We start from the raw sequence: 22,508 nt of genomic DNA on the forward strand, positions 1-22,508 counted from the left end.
AACAAGTGCTGCCAGGTAGAGTAGGATGTTTTATCTTCACCTAGTACTGAAGGCAAGAATGAGTAGAACATTAAAAACACATTATTTCTTCACGAAGTAGCTTGCCTTTTCTATACCTAAATTGCAGCTAGTTGTCTGCAGCAGTGAAATACCTGTACTACTACACAGATGAAACATCTTTCAAGAGTGAAATTAAGATGGCGAGGTACCAGCCTCGAGTTGGTGAATAAGCCAAGGGAAGCTGAAATACTGACTGGTGGTTGATGGCTTCCTTCTTGGCAGAAGAGCAAAATATTATATTCCAGAAAGATCAGCATCATTTTTCAGATGCTGGGGGAAGCCAAGCATGGAATTTTACTTTGCAAAGAGTGCAAGCAATGATTTGAGGCTTTTTAGAGGGTGCAAGAAAGGGGACTGGTAATAGAAATGTCTCGATACATAAGGACCATTTGAAATAATTTGCTAACCGAAAAAAGTACACAAAAGATATCTCCAGGAGACTGTTATGCATAGATATCGTTCTTCTTGTCAGACATCTCTTCTCTGAATAGAAGCTGTATATGGTCCAGTACAGCACTGCACACTGCATGGAGAAGAGGGTTGACGTTACAACATTTTCAAGCGTATATTTTGAAATAGTTGCTGGTTCTGTAGGGTACAGATTTTTGAATGCCATGTTTCCTTTCTATAGTCCTGTATTTTCTCTTGATCACCTAAAAAGCAAGCACTTTACTCTTCTGAGGGCATTCATTGTGTTCTGAAATGAAACCTGTATTTTCTGCTGTTTCAGTAGCATTTTCGGCATGTAACTTCATTTGATTATTTATTGCCCATAGGGCATCATGGTCCACCTCCTGTGCTCTGCAGATTTGGTTTTCATTGCCTTTAAAGAATACAGTGTTCTTGTCTGTTTGAACTTTGTGTAATGGCAAGAACATGGCATAGATTCAGAATTCAGTTTGCTTTTTCAGTTTGGGCACAGAAGTAGCTCTATCCGTACACTAGCAGCAGACTTGTGGAGTTGCGGCATTAAGAGCAATTTTCGTGTGACTGCAGTCTTCCACAAAATCGTCACCTCTTGCTATGCTTGTGCCTGACATGAGCCAAGCCATGTGATGTAAGTGGCTCCCACTAGTCTGTCCCAAGAGTGAGGCAGGGTGTAGGCTGAATTTGCATCTTGATTTACATCCACTGTTACACAGCCCAGTCAAGAGCAGTCTCGCTTCAATGTGTGATCGGTCTGAATTAACCTTCTTCAGGAAGGGCTTCCTTCTGTGACCAAGCTATGGCTAGAATGAATGCTGGGAGTTAAAAGTTTCAGCTCTGCTTTGCCTGCGGGGTAAATCTTGCCTGTTAAAGCCAATTCTGTGCTGAAATTGAAAAGTGATCTGCTACTGAGAGGCTGCTGCCACTTAGCAGAACCATCCAGAAACCTGGCTGTCCATTTAGCAGTTGTACAGAAACTGAAGTTTTGTGGTCTTGTTATACATTCTAAATACATGGGGCACAACAGACCTTAGTGAAGAGATGTTATTTTCTCAGTAATAGACTATTTCATATGTGGCTTTGCTGGTTGGTCTCTTGTTGTCCATTGCCCTGGAAGTGAAGGATTTTTTTTCTCTGACCGAACATAGAAAAACAGCCTTTCATTTGAAGGGAGGTGTGCAGATTCTATTTAATTTTTAGCAGTCATATCAAAAATTCTTTTGTGAACTTTTCCAGTTTTCAGTAGATAAAAGGCAATTGGATTTTGCCTTATAGGTTAAAAAAAAAAACAAACAAAAAGAGCTTGGTGATTAAAATGAGGGATGGAAAGAGCAAAGACAGTCATTAAAAACCATCAGGAGCATATTAATATATTAAATCCAATACTTGCCTAAGAATGGAGAGAATAACATTTCTGTGTTTGCATTGCTGATCTTCCCCGCAATCTGAAAACTAGGTATTTTAAGTGAATCCTTTTCAAGTGATGTAGTATCCTCAGGGAGCTAGATGAGAACTCTCATCAGTGTTCAAGAAATTGTTGGTCTAATTACCTACTAAATCTTCCTCTCATGGATCATTTTGTCTCTTGAAATTGTGTTGAGCTGTCCAGGGAAACCTGCTCCTGATCACTGAAAGGGAAAGTGTAGCTCCATCTCAAGAATACACCCACTTTTGTCTGCACTGCTGCAATATGCTAGGTGAGTGTTTTTCTCCTGGAAAAACAAGGCAAGGCACAGGAAAAGCAATTTTACTTGCATGCACTGGGGCCTCTTATCACATGTGACTTTACGTTCCCTTCGAAGATATTCTCTCTTTGCAGTGGTCAGGAGCAGCATCTTGAAGAAAGACCTGAAAGTACCATACTTCCAAGTATGACTCAAGTTGCCAGAGAGCACTGCTGATTCTTAGAGGGAAGATTTCTGATGAGGCATGATCTGTATGCTCAAGAATGATGAGGGCTTCCTTATCTAAGCATAACCTTCTGTTTGGGCCAGAATGGTAAATACAAAAACTGTCTTGACAAAAGAGGCAGACTGATGTCTTGTGTAGTTTGATGACTCCTAGAGAGCCCAGGTCAGGCTGCTGATGTGACCATTGAGCAGAAAAAAGAAAACCATAAGCTTTCAGTACTCTCTCCTTTTGAATATTTCCTTGCCTGTTCCTTTTCAGCCTTATGTCTTTCATCCAAATCCAAAACCATTTTGACTGTAGTAAAGGATGTTATGCTAGTCATGTATGCTAGAACTGTTTTAATGGCACACTGTGATCTAGCAAGAGCTGCCCTTTCTCTGGGAGTTTTCATCATCCAGCTCTCTGAAGACAGAGTTCTCTTACAAACTGTCTTGGTTTTGCCCTGGGGAGGTATGCACAGAGAATGGCCAAAAGAAGAGTCAGTCTCGCAAAACAAGATCTCTCTGTAGTAGATCTCACCATCTTCTAAATCAGTAACTGGGCTCTAACAGAAGCAAGTAAGCAGGAATCTGAAGCTGGTGGTGGGAAAGGTACAGTATTATTTCTCTCTGATGGTATGTGCTGTCTGGAAGGAGTGGTATTACATGGTTAGCTCATGCTGAACTCATGCATAGGACAGAGAGGACCTGCATTAACTCTTGCATGGCTGTCTTTCATTTTAAGTCAAATGGAGGTTTAAAATGCCAGGTTTTGGAAGTTAAAAATGAAAGGTACCTCAGAATAACTTTGAAATAGAGCCACTGGCAAAATAGGCTGGTTTAGGAGCTGCTGGTAATCCTATTACCTATTAAGAGGATCATTTAAATGTATTTTCTTGGGAGTATTTAATACCATTCATGGTTCTGATGAATGAGGAATGTAGGGATGCTTTTTGGCCAATTACGTTCTTGAATTATTTGAGGTGAGCAGAGTTTTGAAATCTAATGAGAATTACTGGAAGTAACTGAGATTGGAAAGCAATATTTTTTCCCACATCAGGCAGAATGTAATTAAAACGTACCTTTCACTGCAGGTCTGTACAGAAACCTGCAGAGCTGTCGTGCTGAGGATAAATGTAGTTTATGTATTTCCTTTCTGGCCTGCATCAAAGAGGGAACATTGGGTTTGGAAAGTGCTTTATTCATGGATATATCTGTGAGAGTGAAGTCCTGGTATTTAAATTTATACCATGTGCACTTTATTATATATAATTATATGGTTTATTGGAATCAACAGTGTCAAGCTGGACATAATGGGTGACTGGTTTCCGTAGTCATCCTGTGTAGGGTGTCTCTTGAGGAGGCAGCTCTATATTGCATGAAATGAAACTGTGTGCATAAATGAAAAATTGAAGAACGAACGCTCTTTAGAGGTGAAACATAATAACAGCAGTCTGGTGAACTAAAGCTCTTGCTTTTAATTAATGAGTTAGTGTCTATTTCAGCCTTCTTTTTTACAGTGGCGCTATTCTGTTTCCAGTCTTTGTAGTGAACCATATTGTCATTTAGGGCTACAAGTTATTTGTTTGAAGAGATCGTATGTATAATCCTTTTATTCCTATGAGCAGCAGCTGAGGACTTTGGGCTTGTCAAGTTTGGAGAAAAGGAGGCTGGGGGGTGACCCCATTGCTCTCTGCAGCTTCCCGAGGAGGGGAAGTGGAGAGGGAGATGCTGAGCTCCTCTCCCTGGTGTCCAGTGACAGGATGTGTGGGGATGGTTCAAAGCTGTGCCAGGGGAAGTTTAGGCTGCACATGAGGAAGCATTTCTTTACCAAGTGGGTGGACAAACACTCTTAACAGGCTTCCTAGAGAGAGGTGATTGACACCCCAAACCAGTCAGTGTTTAAGAGGCATTTAAACAATGCCCTTAGCAACATGCTTTAACTTTTGGTCTGAAGTTATCAGGCAGTTGGATTAGACGATCACTGTAGGTCCCTTCAGCTATTTTAGTCCATCAGGCATTCGTCTAGCAAAGCATTTAAAACAATGAGGTTGATATAAGGGACTGAAAATATTTACAAAACTTGAGATATATGTAATGTGTAATTATTCTTTCATTGTTGGTAAATAATGTAACCCTTCACAGTGCAACCTCCTGTGTATGAGCAGTGTATCTGATTATTGCTGTATTTCCATCTTGTGGTATGTTATTGCAACAGGAGTAGCAAATAGTGTCTGAATATAAATAACAAATTCATTTTCCCCCAGCTGATGTTATAATAGATCTTTTTAGTGAGGACAGCCATTTGCAGGTCTAGATTCTAAACATCATATGTAAATCCATACTTTTCTTTCCGCTTAAAACACAACCCTAGTTACATGTAGGGCACAGAGCAGCTCTTTGCCTGAGTACACAGAGACCACACCACTTCTCAGAGCAGGCAAAGCTTGAGCTGAGTTACTGTGACTGATCACTGCTAGTGCAAAGATGTGTTCATTAAAGATTATTTTTAAAAATGGCACAAAACAAAGGGAAGCATTGTTTTTAAGTATATATTCCTTATACCTTAAGTTCTGATGGGAAGGATGAAGGGAGGGGAAGGATGTTCCAAGTCAAACACAGCTGCTTTTTATTCTGGGGTACTAGCATTAAACTTGCATATTCATCCACTTACCCAGTTTCCAGTCATGCTGCAATCTCCTCTCTCCCCCAGATTGTACCAAGCTTTTCTTTATTTTCCAACTGTCTTTTGACCCTTAACTGGCAAATAAAAATGCATGGGGAGGGAAAATTTGCCTGCAGCAGTGAGGCAAAGTTATTTGAGTTATATGACTTTAATACAAGTGGAAAAGAGGTTTGGTTGTTTTGTTACCACCCTTTCATTATGGGGAAATGCATACTTTTCAAAATACTTAAACTGAACTGTTGGCAGATTGGCTTCCTGTTTGGAGTGACAAGATTGTTCATTATAATGAAATCTATTACCTCTGTTTTGCATCCTTTTCATAAGGATTTACTTGCTGTACTTTGCCAAGTGTTGCATTAAAATAAGTTGACTCCTGCCCCCCCTTAATGATATCTGCTCTTGGTGATACAGATAATGTTGTGGCACTGATTTAACTTCCAAAATAAAGCGAGGTAGTTTCATTGCTGTGTGTTTGACAGGTTTGCCTTGTGTTTCCTCCAGTTATAAAGGAGTTCCTTCCTCCTTCTCACTACTGTAGCCCAGCAGGCATAGGAAATGTTTTGTGTTTTTTTATCTAGGAGGTAGAGAAGTGATTTAAGTGGCTTTGAGTTCCTTCCAGGCCATGTGCTGCAGGGCAATCCTGGCAACATGTGTGCATTTTTACAGTGTTGCAGCTTTCATTTCCTCAAGCTTGTAGAGTAAGTTTGGATACATGGGGCAGCTTCAGACTTAAAGAGGAAGGTTTGTACTGTTCAGTAAAAAACATTTAAAGTTGGTAATAGTACACTTTGGCACATATGCACATTTTGTGTGTCTTATTAATTTCCTAGCAAACATCAAAACCCCCACTTCTTTAAATGTGTACAAATTGTTAGTACAAAATCAGTCATGTTTGCTGTGTCTAAGAGTATAAGGTTTTTTGATTAAAATAAAGGCTTCAATTTTGAATCCAGGTATAGATTTTCAGACAGTGTCCCCAGTTTGCAAGTATGTTTTATCTGCAGTGGGAGAATTGGAGAGACTGCAAAATTTAGTCTGTTTATGCTCACTTTGGAGTTCTTTTTGGAGAAAGATTAGGTGATGCAGCATAATTTTGGAGCTTGCTTTTATATAGTATGGCTTTCCTGAGGGTTGCTTTTTATATTCTGTGCTTTGTGTCAGTTATAAATGGGCATTTCTGGGGTTTCTCTTTAGAGAATATTCTGGGGGAATAAAATAGGGTTCATTGCTTGAGGAGATTGTTTGGAAGGACAGGAGAGGGACCTGGCTTTTAAAAAGGATGCACTAATATGGAAGCAGCCTATTTCTCCTGCTCAGTTCTGGATATGCTACTTGGCTGTCTATCCACCTTCACTGTACTCAAGTCTCTGACGAAATTTCATAGTCCTTTGTCTTCCTCCAGAAAGATTTCCTAGAAAACCCAGAGGAAATACATATGCAGTTGTATAGCAGAAATGAGAAAGAAGTAATTGCTGGGAAAATGGAAGTTGTTTAGTTGTTAATACAGAGCATGGCTGGAGTAGTGGAAATTACTGGTGGTTTGTTTTTGCTGATAGCAAAAAGAAATGAAGGGAAGAGGGAGAGCCATGGGAATGTTGCTTTAGCATTAGCCATGAAGGGGTGGGTGATGGGGAAAGCTCAAAAGCTCTGGTAAAAAACACAATCGGGTTTCCTTTTCCATATGTATTTTGGAAGAGATCTTGTGAGTACTGAACTTGAAAAGGTGAGCTTCGACCCCTTTAGGTTTTCCCCTCTCACCAGTGTGTTTTGATTGCAGGATGTCTGGATTTTCTTCCCAGTCTCTTGAAATCCTGCAATTCCTTTTCCCCTTTTTCCCCTTCCAGTCTCAGTCTGAAAATGTGACAGATGAGTGGTGTTGTGTCTTCAAGGAAAGTACAGCATTCTGAAATAGCACAGATGTATTGAAAATAATGTTTATCATGCTACAAATAAAAAATGGATGTGTGTGTGGTGTTTGAGTAGCATGCACTACTAATATGAAGAAATTCAAACTACTTGTAAAGGTATACTGAAGAGAATGGGTTTTAAAAGATTTGTCAGACTTATTATTTCAGAAGAGATTTATATTGTAGGGTCTGGTAGCATTTTTGAAGGTAAGATGATTATATGGATTAGAATCATAGAACAGCTAGGGTTGGAAAGGATCTTAAGATCATCTAGTTCCAACCCGCCTGCCATGGGCAGGGACACCTCACACTAAACCATGCCACACAAGGCTCTGTCCAACCTGGCCTTGAACACTGCCAGAGATGAAGCATTCACAACCTCCCTGGGCAACCCATTCCAGTACCTCACCACCCTCACAGTAAAGAACTTCTTCCTTATATCCAATCTAAACTTCCCCTGTTTAAGTTTTAACCCATTATCCCTTGTCCTATCACTACAGTCCCTAATGAGCAGTTGCTCCCCAGCATCCCCATACACCCCCCCTTTAGATACTGGAAGACTGCTTTGAGGTCTCCACGCAACCTTCTCTTCTCCAGGCTGAACAGCCCCAACTTCCTCAGCCTCTCTTCATACAGGAGGTGCTCCAGTCCCCTGATCATCCTCGTGGCCCTCCTCTGGACTTGTTCCAACAGTTCCATGTCCTCTTTATGTTGGGGACACCAGAACTGCACACAGTGCTCCAGGTGAGGTATCACAAGAGCAGAGTAAAGGGGCAGGATCACCTCCTTTGACCTGCTGGTCACACTGCTTTTGATGCAGCCCAGGATACGGTTGGCTTTCTGGGGAAAAGCCACTGTCTTGGCTTTTCTGGGAAAATGCACACTGCTGGCTCATGTTCATTTTCTCATCAGCCAACACCCCCAGCCTGCCCTGACCTGTAGCTATGCCTGGGATTGCTCCGACCCAGGTGTAGGACCTTGGTTAAACTTCATAAGGTTGGCATCAGCCCACCTTACAAGCGTGTCGAGGTCCCTCTGGATTACCACATGATGGGTGGTTTTAGGGTGTTTTGTTGCTGCACATTCAGGAAGATCCTTCTCTTTTCTGTGATTAACTTCACTTCGTCTTCGTCTCTTATGATTTAAGAGTTAAGAAATTGGAAACCATCTGACAGAGGGACTTTTTCATCTTCCTGCCACTGTATGGTGAAGGAAATCTGATAGCATTTTTTAACAAATAGTCAGCACCACTGGAAAGAGCTCCTCTGAGAGACAAAAGTATGTTGTATGCCAAATGTAAACTTAATGGTGCTATTATTGCACATGCACCAAAGGCTCATTTTGATGTACCACCTAATCCTTCTCAGTGACTAAACCGCATAATGTAGAATGTGTGCAATTTATACTTTGATATGAAGATGGCATTTAATAACCACTGTTTCTTATGTATGCTTATTTACTATATGTGCTTTGAATTCATGGCTTACTACGCAAGAGCCTCTACCATCACTTAAGGCAGAGGCTTTGCACTATGCAAGGCTGCAGATTTCCCAATGTGCTGCTTCCTGCCAGGCCTTAGAAGAGATGCAGCTTTCTGTTTCTAGAAGACTAAATCAGAAGTGCTCTGGATTTGAGCTCTGTCTGCCTAACTGGAAGTTGTTCCAGGCAAGATGCTGCTAGCTCAGTAGTAGAGTTGTGGCCCAAACCAAATTGTGTATGCTTATTTCTGTAATTCCCAGTCCCCTTTAAAACATGTCCCTAAAAGCACTTCACTATAAGCTCAGGCACTTTCAATTTTTAAATCTCTGTTAGAAATGGCTAATCTGAATCCATGTGCTCAACAGAAGAGGAAGAGTCAAAGTACCAAACCCCATGGTAACATTCTCCATTGTCTGCAACTTGTTTTTGAAGATGTTATTTGCTGAGTTGCTTTTCTGTTACTCTTGTATATACTAGGGTTGCTTTGGTGTTTTTCCTCTGTGACAGGAACTTAAAATTAGGATCTTGCTGTGTTCCTGGTGAAACCTATTAGACAGCTTATAAAATCAGCCCATTTACTTGTGCGAAACAGCTGAGTGGAGAAGTGCAAGAGGCGTAAAGAAATTAACCCTAAACACATGGGATGTAAGGGAGTATAATAATAAAATCTGAAATTATTATTTCTGTTCCTTTTTCTTCTCATGTGTTTCTTGTATTTCTTAGTTATAAATGCCCTTTCCCAAAGGATATTATTTCAACACACCTCTTGTATTGTTGAATTTATTTTTTTTGCTGTGTCAGGCAGTTATTTCCACAAGCTTGTGCATTTTGGGTAGTAAAAATACCTTGCTCTGATTTAACTCCATCTTTTAGTCTCACCTGTTGCTTTACTTATAAGAAAAGTTAAATGGGGAAGAAGGAATTCCTGAGTATTTTAATGGCATGATTGGACCATTCCAAAAGTAGCCACATTGAAGATAAAATCTGAGTTTGCCAGAAAAATGGTGGTTTAAGAAAAAAAGGGTGGACAGACGGACAACAAACCATCAAAACAAGCCGCCTACTAGTCTGTCACAAGCACTGAAAACCTCTTGCTCTGATTATAACTTGAATATTTGTTTAAATACTTAAATATTACTCCAAAGATTGCAGTGGATTAAAAAGGATGGCATATGTGGATGTGTGCTCCTTGCTCACTTGTAAATCTGTGAAGTCCTGAAGGGTCAGAGAGAAGATGTATTTTAATATATTTCTGCAGTATTTATTTCTTGCGAAACCCTAGATTCTGGTCCATAGATTGCTTTCTTTGTAGCAGTGCCCCTCCCTCCTCTCTGCTTTACTTTGTACAGACTCTTTATTCTCAGGGACGTGTTTGCATGGCTATGGGCTGAGCTGTATGAAGTAATGGATCTGATGGAAAAACAAGTTCTCAGCCCTCCCACTCCCTGTATCAGGACTCTGATGGTGTTTTCCCAGCAGTCATATGCTAGCAGAGTACCTGCTGGGGATGTTACCAGGAACACTTCAGTGAGAAAAAAGGACAGCTTCTGATACCCACTGTCTCTACTGCTGTATTGGAGATCCCATATACCCTGTGTTGCTGGGTAGTTGTGAATATTTGAAAAAAATCCCTGCTGGGCTGTTCATTAATATCTTCTCAGTCTTTGTGTGGGACATGTATTTTTAAAAGCAGTAATTAAGGTTTTCAAGGTAGGCAGCCAGTATGAAGCCTAATCCTGCACATGGTCAGTCGAATACGGAGTTGCCATGTTTTCAAATGGAGGAAGATTTCACCCCAGACTTTCAGTGTTGCTAAGTCTGCAGCTGCTGAGAAAGAACCAAAAGGTCCTGAAGACATGGCCACCTGGAAAGGTAATGAGTAAAGCTCAGTGGGACCAAGCACTGGCACAGGTTGCTCAGAGAGGCTGTGGAGTCTCCAACCTTGGAGAGATTCAAAAGCTGCCTGGGCACAGTCCTGGGCAGGCTGCTCTAGGTGGCCTGCCTGAATAGAAGGGCTAGATGGGAGAACCAGCCACCAGACTCCCTTCATCCTCAGCCATTCTGTGATTGTAATATTCATTAATCTCCTCTCTTCAGCCGTTGGCGACGGTACTATGTTCATGAGGCCCACATCCTTTTGTCTCATATCTCCGAAGCAGGGTACCATTGACTAGTGTAAAATTTTTCACTCCTTATCAGCGATCTGTGGATTTAAATTTGTGATTCCATATGATGTCTGTCTTGTTCATACTCTTTAGTTTTTCAGTATGGTTGAACATATTTTCAGTCTGATTTTCCCCCATCATTTTCTGCTGTTATGTTGGATAATAATGGCTTGGTTTAATCTCTTTGACATTAATTTTTAGGGAATTGTCCTCACTGTGAAAAACTGACGCATGATGGTATGATAACACAAAACCTGTTTTGTCCAGGTTGACATTTTGGCTCTGAATAGGTTTCTGTGTTAGCTGACATGTAAGGGGAGAGTGGGAGAGGAGAGCAATTCACCTTGTTTCTGGAAAAAGCCCCATTGCACTGGAAAAGCCCCATTGGATTATGCCATGCATTCAGATAGGTTTTTCAGATGAAATTTCAACACTTTTAAGAGATGGTAAAAGTTATTTGTAAAGTACACTGTAGAATTGATTCATTGTGTTAGTTGTTTCCGGAATTTGCGATTTTTTTTCTTTTGTCTCATATGCATTTGTATATGATGGTCATGTTTCATAGGCTCATATAGTAAGTTTAAAATGCAAAGGTTGCTAGTGAATTAAATCTAGGAGTGGATTGATAGAATACTGTTTGTAGCTCTTTAACAGAATTGATAACAGAATAACAGAATTGATATATGCTGCACTTAGCTTTTCAGTGTGACCCAGTGTAACACCACATAATCATGTGGCGCCAATAACCACATTAGGAAGATGGCACCCTGAAGATGAGGAGTAGGAAGAACAGGTTGATGGTAGAGGAGGACTCAGGGAGACTAGCTGCAGCAGCCTAGTTGCGCTTTTCTGGCTGCAGCTTTTATCATTAAGTTGGAAAGCACAAATGAAAGGAATACATTAGGAGCCCATAAAGATTTCAGCCTTTCATTCTCCGAGTACAATGTTCCTGCATTTGTTGGTGTATGTCTCCAGCTCAGTATGCCCTCTTCTTTCAGTTACTTTCATCTGCTGCGGCTGGATTAAAAGTGGCTGCTGATCAGCATGTTGTCTCGGTGCAAGCCAAGGTCTCCTGTCTTCTACTGAGATCTCAGTTCAGCTTCCAGCTACTGATCTGCTTAACTGCTGGGTGCAAGCGGCCACTGATGTCTGATAACTAATAAGCATTCACTGCTAATCAGCTACTGCAAAATGCAGCTAGGGACAGGTAGAGCAGTGGCTGCATAGCATGTGGAGCTGTGGTCACTAGTTCACAGCAGCTAATCGGAGGTCTGGGAGATAACTGTTTTTTTCCTGGGAGAGGAAAGCAATAGGGCTAGTTAGGTGCCTCGTGGTAGCTGTGTTTTGAAACCAATTATCTGTAGTTACCAGTGGCGACCTGTTAGTTCCAGCATAAATGGAGCAGCAGCAGTGTGATCTGGAGCTGGGAGCAAGTGGAGAAATTCATGGTTTAAATGGTGTTGAGCAAGCTGTAAGCAGTGAATTTGATCAGATGCAGTGAGCACCAGACACTGGGCAGTTTCTGCTTAAGTACCCTTTTGCCTGCTATGTGATGGGAACAGGGGCACTGTTATAGTATAGCTCTATTCCCCATTTCACACACTTTCTGTCCTCACCTTTGGCAAATTCCCAGGCCAGCTGTCTCTGGGGTACGCAGCATGTGGAGGTGAGCAAGTTCAGTGTTCTCTTTGTGGGCTGGTGGGCCAAGAAGTGGTAGCCTTTCTGGGCTTTCACTCTGGGCTGCCTTGTACAGAGAAGGGAGGCGTGCCTGGCAAGTTCTGGTGTGGCAGGATGTGTCTGGTGGTGTTATGGCTTCCCATGAAACACAGAAGGGATGGGTTGACCTGAAATATGATGGAGAGGCCAAATAGCAAATGGATAAAAATTATTTGCAGCCTTATATATCAGGTTTGGTCTTCTGTGGCAAGGCCTAACAACATTAACTTTCACACCTCTGGCAGGCAGGCTTTGTGCTATCCAAAATATTGCTGCCGAAAATCATCTGTGTTGACACTGTGATTTGAAGGATGTTTTTCTCTCAAAGGTAGTAACTGCTAAGAGATTTGGAAGAGTAATTCAGGCTGTTACCTATGCTTTGTTCTGCAGGTGCCCTTTTGCAAAACTGTAAATCCTACCCTGCCCAAAGGAGCTCTGTAAGTGATGCTGTTAGCTTGGTTCAAGTCAAACAGTTTGACATTCTTTGAATGTCTTCTTACAGAAGTATTATGTGAGGTTGATGGTCTGTATTCCTGTACTTCAGCTCAGAACTTCAAATTCATCTCTGCCACAAGCACGCATGGTTTGTTTTCAAATGCTTTGCAAATGAATATTTTATGAAGTAGCTGTGGCCAAATGCTGTAGGATGGCCTTTGATACACTCCGTAGTCAAGCAGCTTTAGCTGTGTTGGCAGAGCCCTCTGGTGGGAACACAGCCTGCGCCAGCAGCAGCTGGGCCTGCAGACAGTGCCACCCACTTCTCCCAAATGCCATCAGCCCTCTCTGCTCAGTGGCATCCCACCAGCTGTTTGCTCCAGTGGTCAAGGGTTATCCCTTCATCCTGCTCCTAGGCAGGAGAGCAGAGCCCTGTGATGTGTGCTTTGCCTTTCTTAGCAAACATGATGACGTGCTATAAACACCTGCATAATTTTAGGTGTTACTTTGCAAAATATGTTGGGTTTTTGAGAGTAATAAAGTTAGTCCATTAGAAGGTAATGTTTTTCCTAATCCATATTACAGTGTGGCAGAGCTGTGACAAGTTTCAAGAGTAGCTTTTATGAATTTCAACAGTACCAGTAAATACCTTTTTTTAAAAGTACCACTTAGTAAAAGTAACTGATTTACTTGGGCATACAGTGAGACATTTCTAAACCAAGAGCCACAGCCTTACATTTCTGATGGTCAGCTAATTGAAGTGCTTTTGTGTTTTTAAGTACCAACTTACTGAGCATGAAGGAAAAATGTTATTACAATTGTCTAACCTAATAGCGTTCAAAAGCCTGGTTAGGACTGCTAGACGCACTGCAACCAGAATGTGCATACTGGTCTTTTAATCTGATTACATCCATAAAGTGTTGATCTAATACAGGCCAGTAACTCTCCTGCAGGAAATCCAGCTGTTTGAAATTGTTGCACAAGTAACGCTGTAGTAATGGAGTATCTTTGTTTTCCTCCTCACACGCTGACCAAAGCTTTTCACTCACCATTGATCTGAAACACTTACAACTGTGCCCAGTATTCTAGCTTCATTAAAGTCAGAAAAGAGGAACATATACCATGGCTCAAAAAAGCCTGTGGTGGACAGGAGCCCCCTCTGATGAAGTCAAAGAGCAGTGGCAAGACAAAGGCAGTCATATTTTTGTGTCATTTTACTTGTTTCATTATCAAGTTTTCATTAAGACAGATGATAATTTCTTCCAAAAGCTAAATTAACCTTCATGGCCTATATTTGAAACGCCAATTACAGTTCTTCAGCTTTGCGTTGAACTCATCTGCTCCATCACTGGGGTTCAGCAGCACAGAACTGCTCTCTGTTAAGAAACCCATCATGTGGGAGGCAGTCGCATGGCAGAACTCTTTGCTGCAGGTTGTGAATCCTCAAAGCTGAGTATGTTTCAGAAAGCAATTAAACACATTTGTGGAAGGAAAAATCACCAGTATGATGAGATGCAGATTCTGCCTTTGTTTGAGAATTCCCTGTGGCTAGGGAGAAGGGTGGGAAGTGCATGGCTGTGTGTACTCACCCTCTTACTACTTACCCTTTTGTAAAGGCAAGATGCTGAACAGTGCTCCTTGTTGTGGTTGTTGTCCCCCTCTGCTGATAATTGGAGGAGCTGTGATGGGGGGAGTATCAAGCTGTTTGCTTGGATGGATGAGGACTCCAACTCTCCTCCCGCAGCCTGGAGAAGCAATTTGTTGAGTGATACTGTTTCCAGAGGAACCTTCCAGTTTACCTGCAGTCCAATGTGGCATTTCTATGACCGTCAGTTTTCCTTCCCTGAATGGAGAATTTCATTGGAGGCTTATTATAAACATACATAGGAGGCAGGTTTTTTCTTTCTTGCAGGACAGCTTCGTCTTCCTGTTTTTCTTACAGCATTGTGGTTAGGCTTTAATTCTGTGCCAGAGGTGGTATATGGTATGTTTTTCAAGCCCTGCATCTTTTGGCTTTTAGGATACTCTCTGCTCTGTGGCTTTATAAAGCTGCTAAGAAGCTATTTTTCTAATTTCTGAATTGAAATTCCCCTACATTTGTATTGCAGAATGCCATCATGATTCAGCTTTATAGAATATGGTCTTACGTACACAGGTGGTCTTGTTCGTTGCTCTTTTTAAGATATTGACATGCAATTTTAATCCTCCTGAGTTGTCTGTTGTAGCTGAGAATTTCAAATGTAAATGTTTCTTTAACATTGCTCGTACTTATCTCTAATCTCAGAGTCTCACAACAAAATCTCTTGGAGAGTTCATGCTCTTTTGTCTGTGCTTTCTATTTCAAATGCGTATTTTCTTGGAAAGTGGCTGATTATATAATATTTGATTTTTTTAAAATAACCACTGCTCTTGTAAAGAACTTGAAGTTGAATATTACTATTCAAATAGGCAGGTGAGAGCTTTGGAGATCGGTAATTTGTACCTTCTAAAAAGCCACACTGCCTCGCTTTTGTCTCGGAATTTATTATGCTTCCCAAGTATAATGTGACATACTGAATAGGGCAGGGGGTGGGGACATTGTCTTCAGCTGACATGCTGTTATCAGCGGGACTGTGTTTCTGGACACAAGATTTCGCAGTCATTGGTCGTCCGAAGAAAGCCTTTCCATCTGAGGATTGGACAAGAAGATGCGTCAATTTGCTGCCCGTCTCCAAGGTACTGGTGATGCTGCCTCCACAAGCTGGCTAACGTCACAGCTCCATCACCCAGCGGGGTGTGGGCTTTTTTCTCCTCTTCTGTTTTAATTCTGTATTTGCTTCCTACTGCATTTCTTAATCTGTCTTCTGCCAAATGCTAACAGCATGATATTTTGCAATCATTTAGGTGAATACAAGAAGGACGAACTCCTGGAAGCTGCTAGGTGAGTGCTGCTTAGAATATAAAGCATATTGGTGGGGCTGGGGGATGGTGGAGGGAGAAGCAGGAGAGGAAAAGGGATTTTTAAAGCAGTAATGTTTCGTCATTGCCTTTCTGTTAAATGATGCAAACAAACCACTTAATTAGCATGAATCTCTTTGGACTTTACTGTCTGGTACAAATGGAAAAGCCTGTTTATGTAATTGAAATCCCCCACTATGGTGGTTATAAGGTTAATATTGAGTTTTTGCTTGTAAGCTGCTTAAATCCTCTTTATCGTTTTGTGACTGTTCTTTTTAGGGGCAATTTAAGTAATGCAATTTTTTTCCTTTTGGTTTTTACTGCTACCTTAGGATGTTTTGAAAATAGGCTTTATCAGAACAGAGTGTAAGGAAGCCTATACAAAAGGTGTAAAGTTCAGTCATATATTCCAAAGATGCTTTCATCCTTCCTTCTGACAGCACAAGACCATTTTATATAGATCGTTAACCCTTCTGAAAATTTTCTGGATATTGCCATGTAGTTGTTTCAAATGCTGTGGGCCATATACTATGAAAATGTATTTAATTCAGAACGTTTCATTCAGCAGATGGCTTTCAGAGGATCTGTAAAATTACATAAAGGAAATACAGATGCGATTAAGAAGATAAATTAAGAGGTGTTTTTGCGTGATCTTTTGTAATTCACTTAACTGCAAATTTAATTTTCTGTATTTACCCTTGATTTTGAAATGTTCAGAAGATCCTTAAGCCATCAGACATTCTCCCTGACAGAGTACAAATTTCACTATGCTGTCTTTGATATCCAGCTCCTTAGCAAATGTTTTGCAAAGAGCTCTGTATTTTTTTTTTTCCCCTCCCCTTCCCGTAATCATCTCCTCTCCATTTACAGGAGTGGTAATGAAGAAAAACTGATGGCTTTATTGACACCTTTAAATGTGAACTGCCATGCAAGTGATGGGCGTAAGGTAAGTTAATACCTGCTTTTTATTTCTGTTATTCAAGGAGGGCCAATTTAACCATGCTAGGAACCAGAGATGGATACTAGGAACCAAGAGAGTGTATGGGGAGGAAAAACAGTGATGTCTTTTCATCATAAAATTAAACGCTGTTGTACTTGATGCTGGCAGTTTTGACAGATCAACAGTCAGCAGACACAGATTTGAGTGAGTCTTTCAAATGTCAGACCCTGCGTACACGCGAAGTGAAACCTTAAGACCTTGTATAAGAAAAACAAAATGCACTCTTGCAGATGAATAAAATAACTAAGGAAGGGAAGTTGTCACTTGTATTTGAACATTGTCTAGGTGCGGTGGTTGGTATTCGGCTTAGCCCCCGATGCCCTACCATACAGACTGGCACTGTATTGGTGTGCTTAACACCTTTTGCATTTTCTTAAATTTGACACTGTTGTTTTGACTTTCTCTGGCAGGGATGTTTAAATGAGTTAAATTAAGGATTAGGCTGAAACTGGAGGAGGGAAGAACATACGGAGTGAGAAGTAGATCCTGTGATTTTGACTTAGTCATGGAGACGATGGTCTGTCTCGACTGTTGGATTTACTAATGCTGGTTATTTTTATTTTTTTTTAGCCATGTACCAAAATGTTCTTAATCTGCATCTCTTAACAACTGTCTTTCACGTGTAACAGTACATCTCACTCTTGGAGAAAAAAGCATGGGAGTGTTTTCCTTCATAGTTTGCTTTATTTTGGGTGGAATGTGTTGGAGCATAATATCAACCTCTGCTCATGCTGGAGCTGCTGTGGAACAGCCCAGTTTCACTGAAATCAATGAAGATAAGCCAGTTCATGTTGCATTTTCGTTAAAAAAACATGTCATTGCTGATTATGTATATAAAAAAAATGCAGCTCCATATGAAAACAATCCTATTCTTAATACACATTTTTAAATGTTTTCTTGATTGTAAGGCATATGATACCTATTACGTGAAAGGAAGCCATTTTTTTGCTTGTTTACATGTATCACTGACTGAAAGTTTATGAATATTCCAGGATTTTAAAACAATTTTATAATGTGAGGACAGGCGAATGAGCAAGGGCTTTTAATTCAGCTGTGTCAGATCTGATCTCCCCGTATTTTAAAACTAAACGTATTGCCCGTAGTTCTTTATTTCCTCCTTTTTCCTTTTTTTTAAGACTTTACCATTCAAATGAGATTGTATTTAGGTATTAATAGTGCACTGTGTTGTAATTAAGCATGGTGGTATACAGCAGTGCTGTACTGAGTAATTGAGTCCCCATCGCTATTGATTTAAGGCCAAAGGCAGATTTGCGATTTCTGTTAATATAGATGGGAATAAGCCCTCACAGATGTCTGGAATATTTATTACTCTGAAATGCAAATAAAAAAAAAATCTAAAAAGCTTTTAAAATTTACATTAAGACAGTAGAAAATATTTATGTATTATTACAACCTCTGCATTAAAAAAATTATGCCTGAAGCTCAGAAGCTAAAGCTAATTAATGTGGACACTTTGGTATTTGCCGTGTGTGTGTTTGGTTGTTGGTAAATGAGCTCCTTTTAAGATGACTTGCCATTGATATTAATTAGCTTCTTTTAATGATGTCTTCCAGATACCATTTTAATTGTTTTTCCCCACCATATATGAGCAGAATCTTTATTGAAGTAAATCTCCGTAGCAAGTGTGCTTCGTAACTGTTAAGTATGTGTACGGCAAAGCTTTCAGGTCCTGTATTCCAAGATCACTCTGGGTTTAATCATTCTAAGGTGTGCTGCAAGTTAAATGAGCTTTTCAGCCTACAGCACAGCATTCTTGTAAATGAAGTCTCTGCTGGTGTAGCTGCCTCCAGCTGACCTCTGCTGATTTTCCATTTTGGGAGTTGTTTCTTGCATTCCTTGATGCTTTTTGTAGTTATTTTTTTACAGATCCCTTGAGTTTTTAAGCCTCAAACTTCTCACAGCTTAAGGCCACAAACCTGATGTAGCTGCCAGGCCGGAAGTGCAGACTCTGCAGGGTGGCCCGAGGTTCTGAGCAGCATGCTTACTTGTGTTGTATGGACACATCCATAAACTCTTGTGTACATCCTTCTACAGTTTGTGCATTTCTCAGATTTGCGTGCTTTGTAGGTGAGGAAATTGAGTCCTAGTACGAAGTGGGTGATTTGTTTTTTCTGTGTAACAGGTGGTGATTCTGTCTTTCCATACTTCGGGGTGTGACTTTCCAGAATTTGTTATTTAATATCCGTTGCACTAGAAGTGAATATCAGAATAGTCAGGATATATACAATATTGCTTATTTTGTTGCTGTATGAAGTTTACCCCTGCCCCAGATCTCTTCTCTGTCCCAACTATACCCCATCTTGTGCTTCATAAAATGGATAAAAGAAGTGGAAAACTGACAGTAGCTCACTGGTTTGAAACCAGCTTAGGTTAGAAATAACAAAGAATTACCGCATTCTGTATGCTGGTTGTAGCCTTTTGGAAAGTATTAATAGCCAGAGTCTAATTCCTACTGGACTGGAGTCCATGCTGCTAAACGTGCTGATAACCATCGCTCCATCTTTGTTTAGCATAGAGGTCAAAGACTGAATAGGAGTGAAAACTAAACTTGCTTCTTCCCCTCCAAGTCAAGGTTAGATTATGAGCACTGTAGGAACGTTCACATTACTGAAGCTTTTCAGCTGTTCTGAAGAGGGAATTCACTCTCTGTTGCTACTCTTGCAGTTATTTTCTGGAGTGAAAAATGAAGGACTGTGTGAAAAAGAGAAAGCAATTTTATACATCAGCTAAAGCGTATCTTCATTCAAAGGACTTAGGTAATTCATGGGGTTTTGTTTTGATGACCAAGGAAAATCAACAACAATACCGTGAGGAAACACCTATTTCATTGCGCTAGATAATGGTTGATTTAATAGTAAGTGTTGACTGTGTGCCTGTTGAATATAGATGAGGGCACAAATAATAGCACACAAGTACAGGGCTGTGCAGTACAGAGCTGTATGGTGCAGCGTGTGCAAATGAGTGTTGTGCAAGGCTCAAATTTCACAAGAGCTATAGGGGTTGTTTTGAAGCTGCTGTCCTATTTGCTTTTTAAAAAGCAGTGTGTGAGCTGAAATACAATAGTCATTTTTCATGCAAGTTAGTCTTGTTTTGATTTTTTTTCCATCAGGAGGCTGAAAATTAGAGAATTTTTAGGATGTGGTGGTGTGTGTAACAATTGTGTGTTACATCACTTCTGTTTAGATTGCTTTGCAAAGTATTTGCTCTGTCAAAACGGAACTCACACAAAATGCAAAGCCTATTCCCAAAGGCTCTGAAATTTCACTGTGTCCAGCCTCTGTGCTCTGCCAAACCTTTTGGTCTTCATGTGATCTGTAGAAGGAATGACTTTCTAGAAGACATGTTATAGTATTGAAGTTAACACATGGTGCTGAACTTTCACACTGTTAAAAGCCACACCGCCTACTTACATGTCTGTGTGTATGTGAAGGTATGTGGGCTCTGGAGACTTGCTTTACAGCCCCCGTTGTTTTCCCTCAAATGCGTTTTATTTTTCTTCTGGGGATATCTTTTTCAAGAGTCAGTTGTGGGTGAATTTTCAAAAGATGTGTTTGACTATTTTAAAACAACAGGTTCCATCCTTTCTGCTTCCAGAAGCTAAGGCTGTATTATTTTGTCATGGGAACTGGACTTCTGACTTGTTACCAGCCACAGTTTACCTAATCTAATAGTTAGTGGCGGGAGACAGATTTAAAATAGGATGTATCATGGTTGCAGGTGGAGTTGAAGCTCTTGGCTCTCTCATTTGCTTTGGAAAGCTGTTTCAGGAAGAAACTGATGTTACCTCCATTTTTTAAATACAGAAGTATCTGAGCTAATAAGAAAGCATTGGTTTTAGCAATTCAGATGAGAGCTCTTCTCTACAAGGCAGACTTCCCACATCACTTCTTGAGAGCTTTCCAAAGTGAACTGCATCCAGCTGACATGGTAGCTGTTAGCAATGGGAGGTTGGAGTTTTGCTGGTATGTAATATCCTACTCCTGTATGCATGCTCAGATATTGCTGGCACTAAAATACTCAGGTGTCAGTTGAATAAAACCTTCCGTTTGTGCAAGGAAACCCAGCTTCTCTGGTCAGGAGTTACTCAAACAGTTTTGCTGCTTTTCTGAAGGTTCATATCTCTTGAAGTAGAGCAGACAGCTGAGATTTTGAGCTCTTTGGAGCACAGAACAATTTCTTTTCTGTAAAATAAAATGGATGATTCATATACATTCTCATATTTTCCATTGATCTGTTGCAGGTGCATTTTGTATTTACATTTTGTATGAACCACATGAAAAGAGAGAATGCCATGGCATTACCTGTGAGCAGCTTGGTCCCAGGTATTTGTTCAGCATGAGGCAGGAATTACTACCAGAAGGCAGCGCAGGATGCAGCCTCCACAGCTACATTGTTTTCTTTCCTGCACCTTCCCTCCCTGCCTTGCTCCTTAGAAACTAGAAATGCAGAAATCTCTGCAGCAAGTGAACTAGAGAACCTGCAAACAATGCATTTCCAGTGATCATGAGGCAGTGATCCCATGGGGGAAAAAAAAGAAAGGCAATTGTTTATTACAAGGCCATTCCTAGTGTGGATGTGGTACTTCATTTAATTTCACTGTAGTCTTCTGGCTCCTAGTGTCCCTTTCTTTGTTTATTCCCCGTTTTCAGTCCTTAACAGATCCCAGTACCAGTCCTTACTACTTGTTAGTATGCCTCTCCAGTGCTGCTGTTATTTTCCTTTTCCAAACCAGATGTAGACAACCCTGGAGCCAGAATACCAGTAGCATGCCTTTACGTTAAACTCTGAGTCATAGGAGACATACTTGCCTCTTGGGTTTGATTGAGGCTGTTTATTCAGCCCATTCCTTCCTGCCATACAAATGTTCATTTTTCTTGTGCACAGCATCATCCAGGGTCATGGGTGCAGGGTATAGATGTAAGATGTACTCTGAGAAGGTCTGCAATGCAGTGCTGAGTACCAGCATCCTTGGCCTGAAGCAAACACTGCACAAGATCTTGCAGGTGTGTGTTCTGTGGAGAGGATGGAGTGCCCCCTCAGCTCCTGCTATTGAGACATCTCTGATACCAAACAACAGTCTGTCTTACGGGGTTGTAGAGTCCTTTTCTTGTTTCTTCTGCTGCTTTCTCTGTTGAGAGATCAGCCTTGATCAGCATGTAAACAAAGGACTGATGAATAGAATTTGAATTCTAACAAGATCAGGTGAGTTATGTCTCCTCTTACCAGGGAGTCTCCAGTTTGCTGTTGGTAAATAGATTTAGCATCCCTTCTTCCCAAATTCTCGTTATTCTTGACTGTTTTCATGAAAAATACTGCAGTTCAAAATAAAATTGGTTTGCCTTCCGATTTCTGAGCCTGGATGGAACAATTGATCCATGTTTTCACAAGCTTTTTCTCTACCATTATTGAGTGTATAGACTTGCCCAGAGCTTTAGATTCTCTTAGAATCATCTGGGCTCTAGGAGCTGTGGGATTGAAGAAAAATGCCATGTATTGCAAGACTTGTGAACAAATTGCATGCTAGTGACACTATAAACCTTTACAGCTGTGTGTGTTTTTCTCATGCTACAGTAATAAAAATAAAAACTAATAAACCTATAATATTAATAAACCTGTAGATCTATTTATTCTATAAATTTATGGTGTGCAGATTATGTTCAGGTGAGTATGGAACATCTTTTGGAAAAAAATTCCCGTACATAAAAAACATTCTTTAATATAAATAAATGTTGTGAAAATTAGCACTTTTTTATGGACAAAAGCTGCCTATTTGAGCTAAAGACTTAG

The 22,508-nt window shown here is 40.6% G+C and overlaps 1 protein-coding gene across 3 annotated transcripts in view; it reads left to right on the plus strand.

Annotated features, from left to right (window-relative positions):
• The window catches only part of TNKS (tankyrase), a 139,807-nt gene that overhangs the window by 57,049 nt on the left and 60,250 nt on the right, over positions 1–22,508 (plus strand). For 2 of the 3 annotated variants that reach the window (XM_061476963.1, XM_061476973.1), the window contains exons 4-5: positions 15,647–15,683; positions 16,571–16,646. In XM_061476963.1, the coding sequence (XP_061332947.1) occupies positions 15,647–15,683; positions 16,571–16,646 (113 nt within the window). Of the gene's footprint in view, positions 1–15,224; positions 15,479–15,646; positions 15,684–16,570; positions 16,647–22,508 lie in introns of those variants that run through there. The other variant, XM_061476984.1, reaches the window with a different exon arrangement.

This window comes from Pezoporus flaviventris, unplaced genomic scaffold, assembly GCF_033815535.1.
Source record: "Pezoporus flaviventris isolate CSIRO_AGI_PZ_B2104156 unplaced genomic scaffold, CSIRO_AGI_Pfla_v1 ptg000002l, whole genome shotgun sequence".
Classification (NCBI taxonomy): domain Eukaryota; kingdom Metazoa; phylum Chordata; class Aves; order Psittaciformes; family Psittacidae; genus Pezoporus; species Pezoporus flaviventris.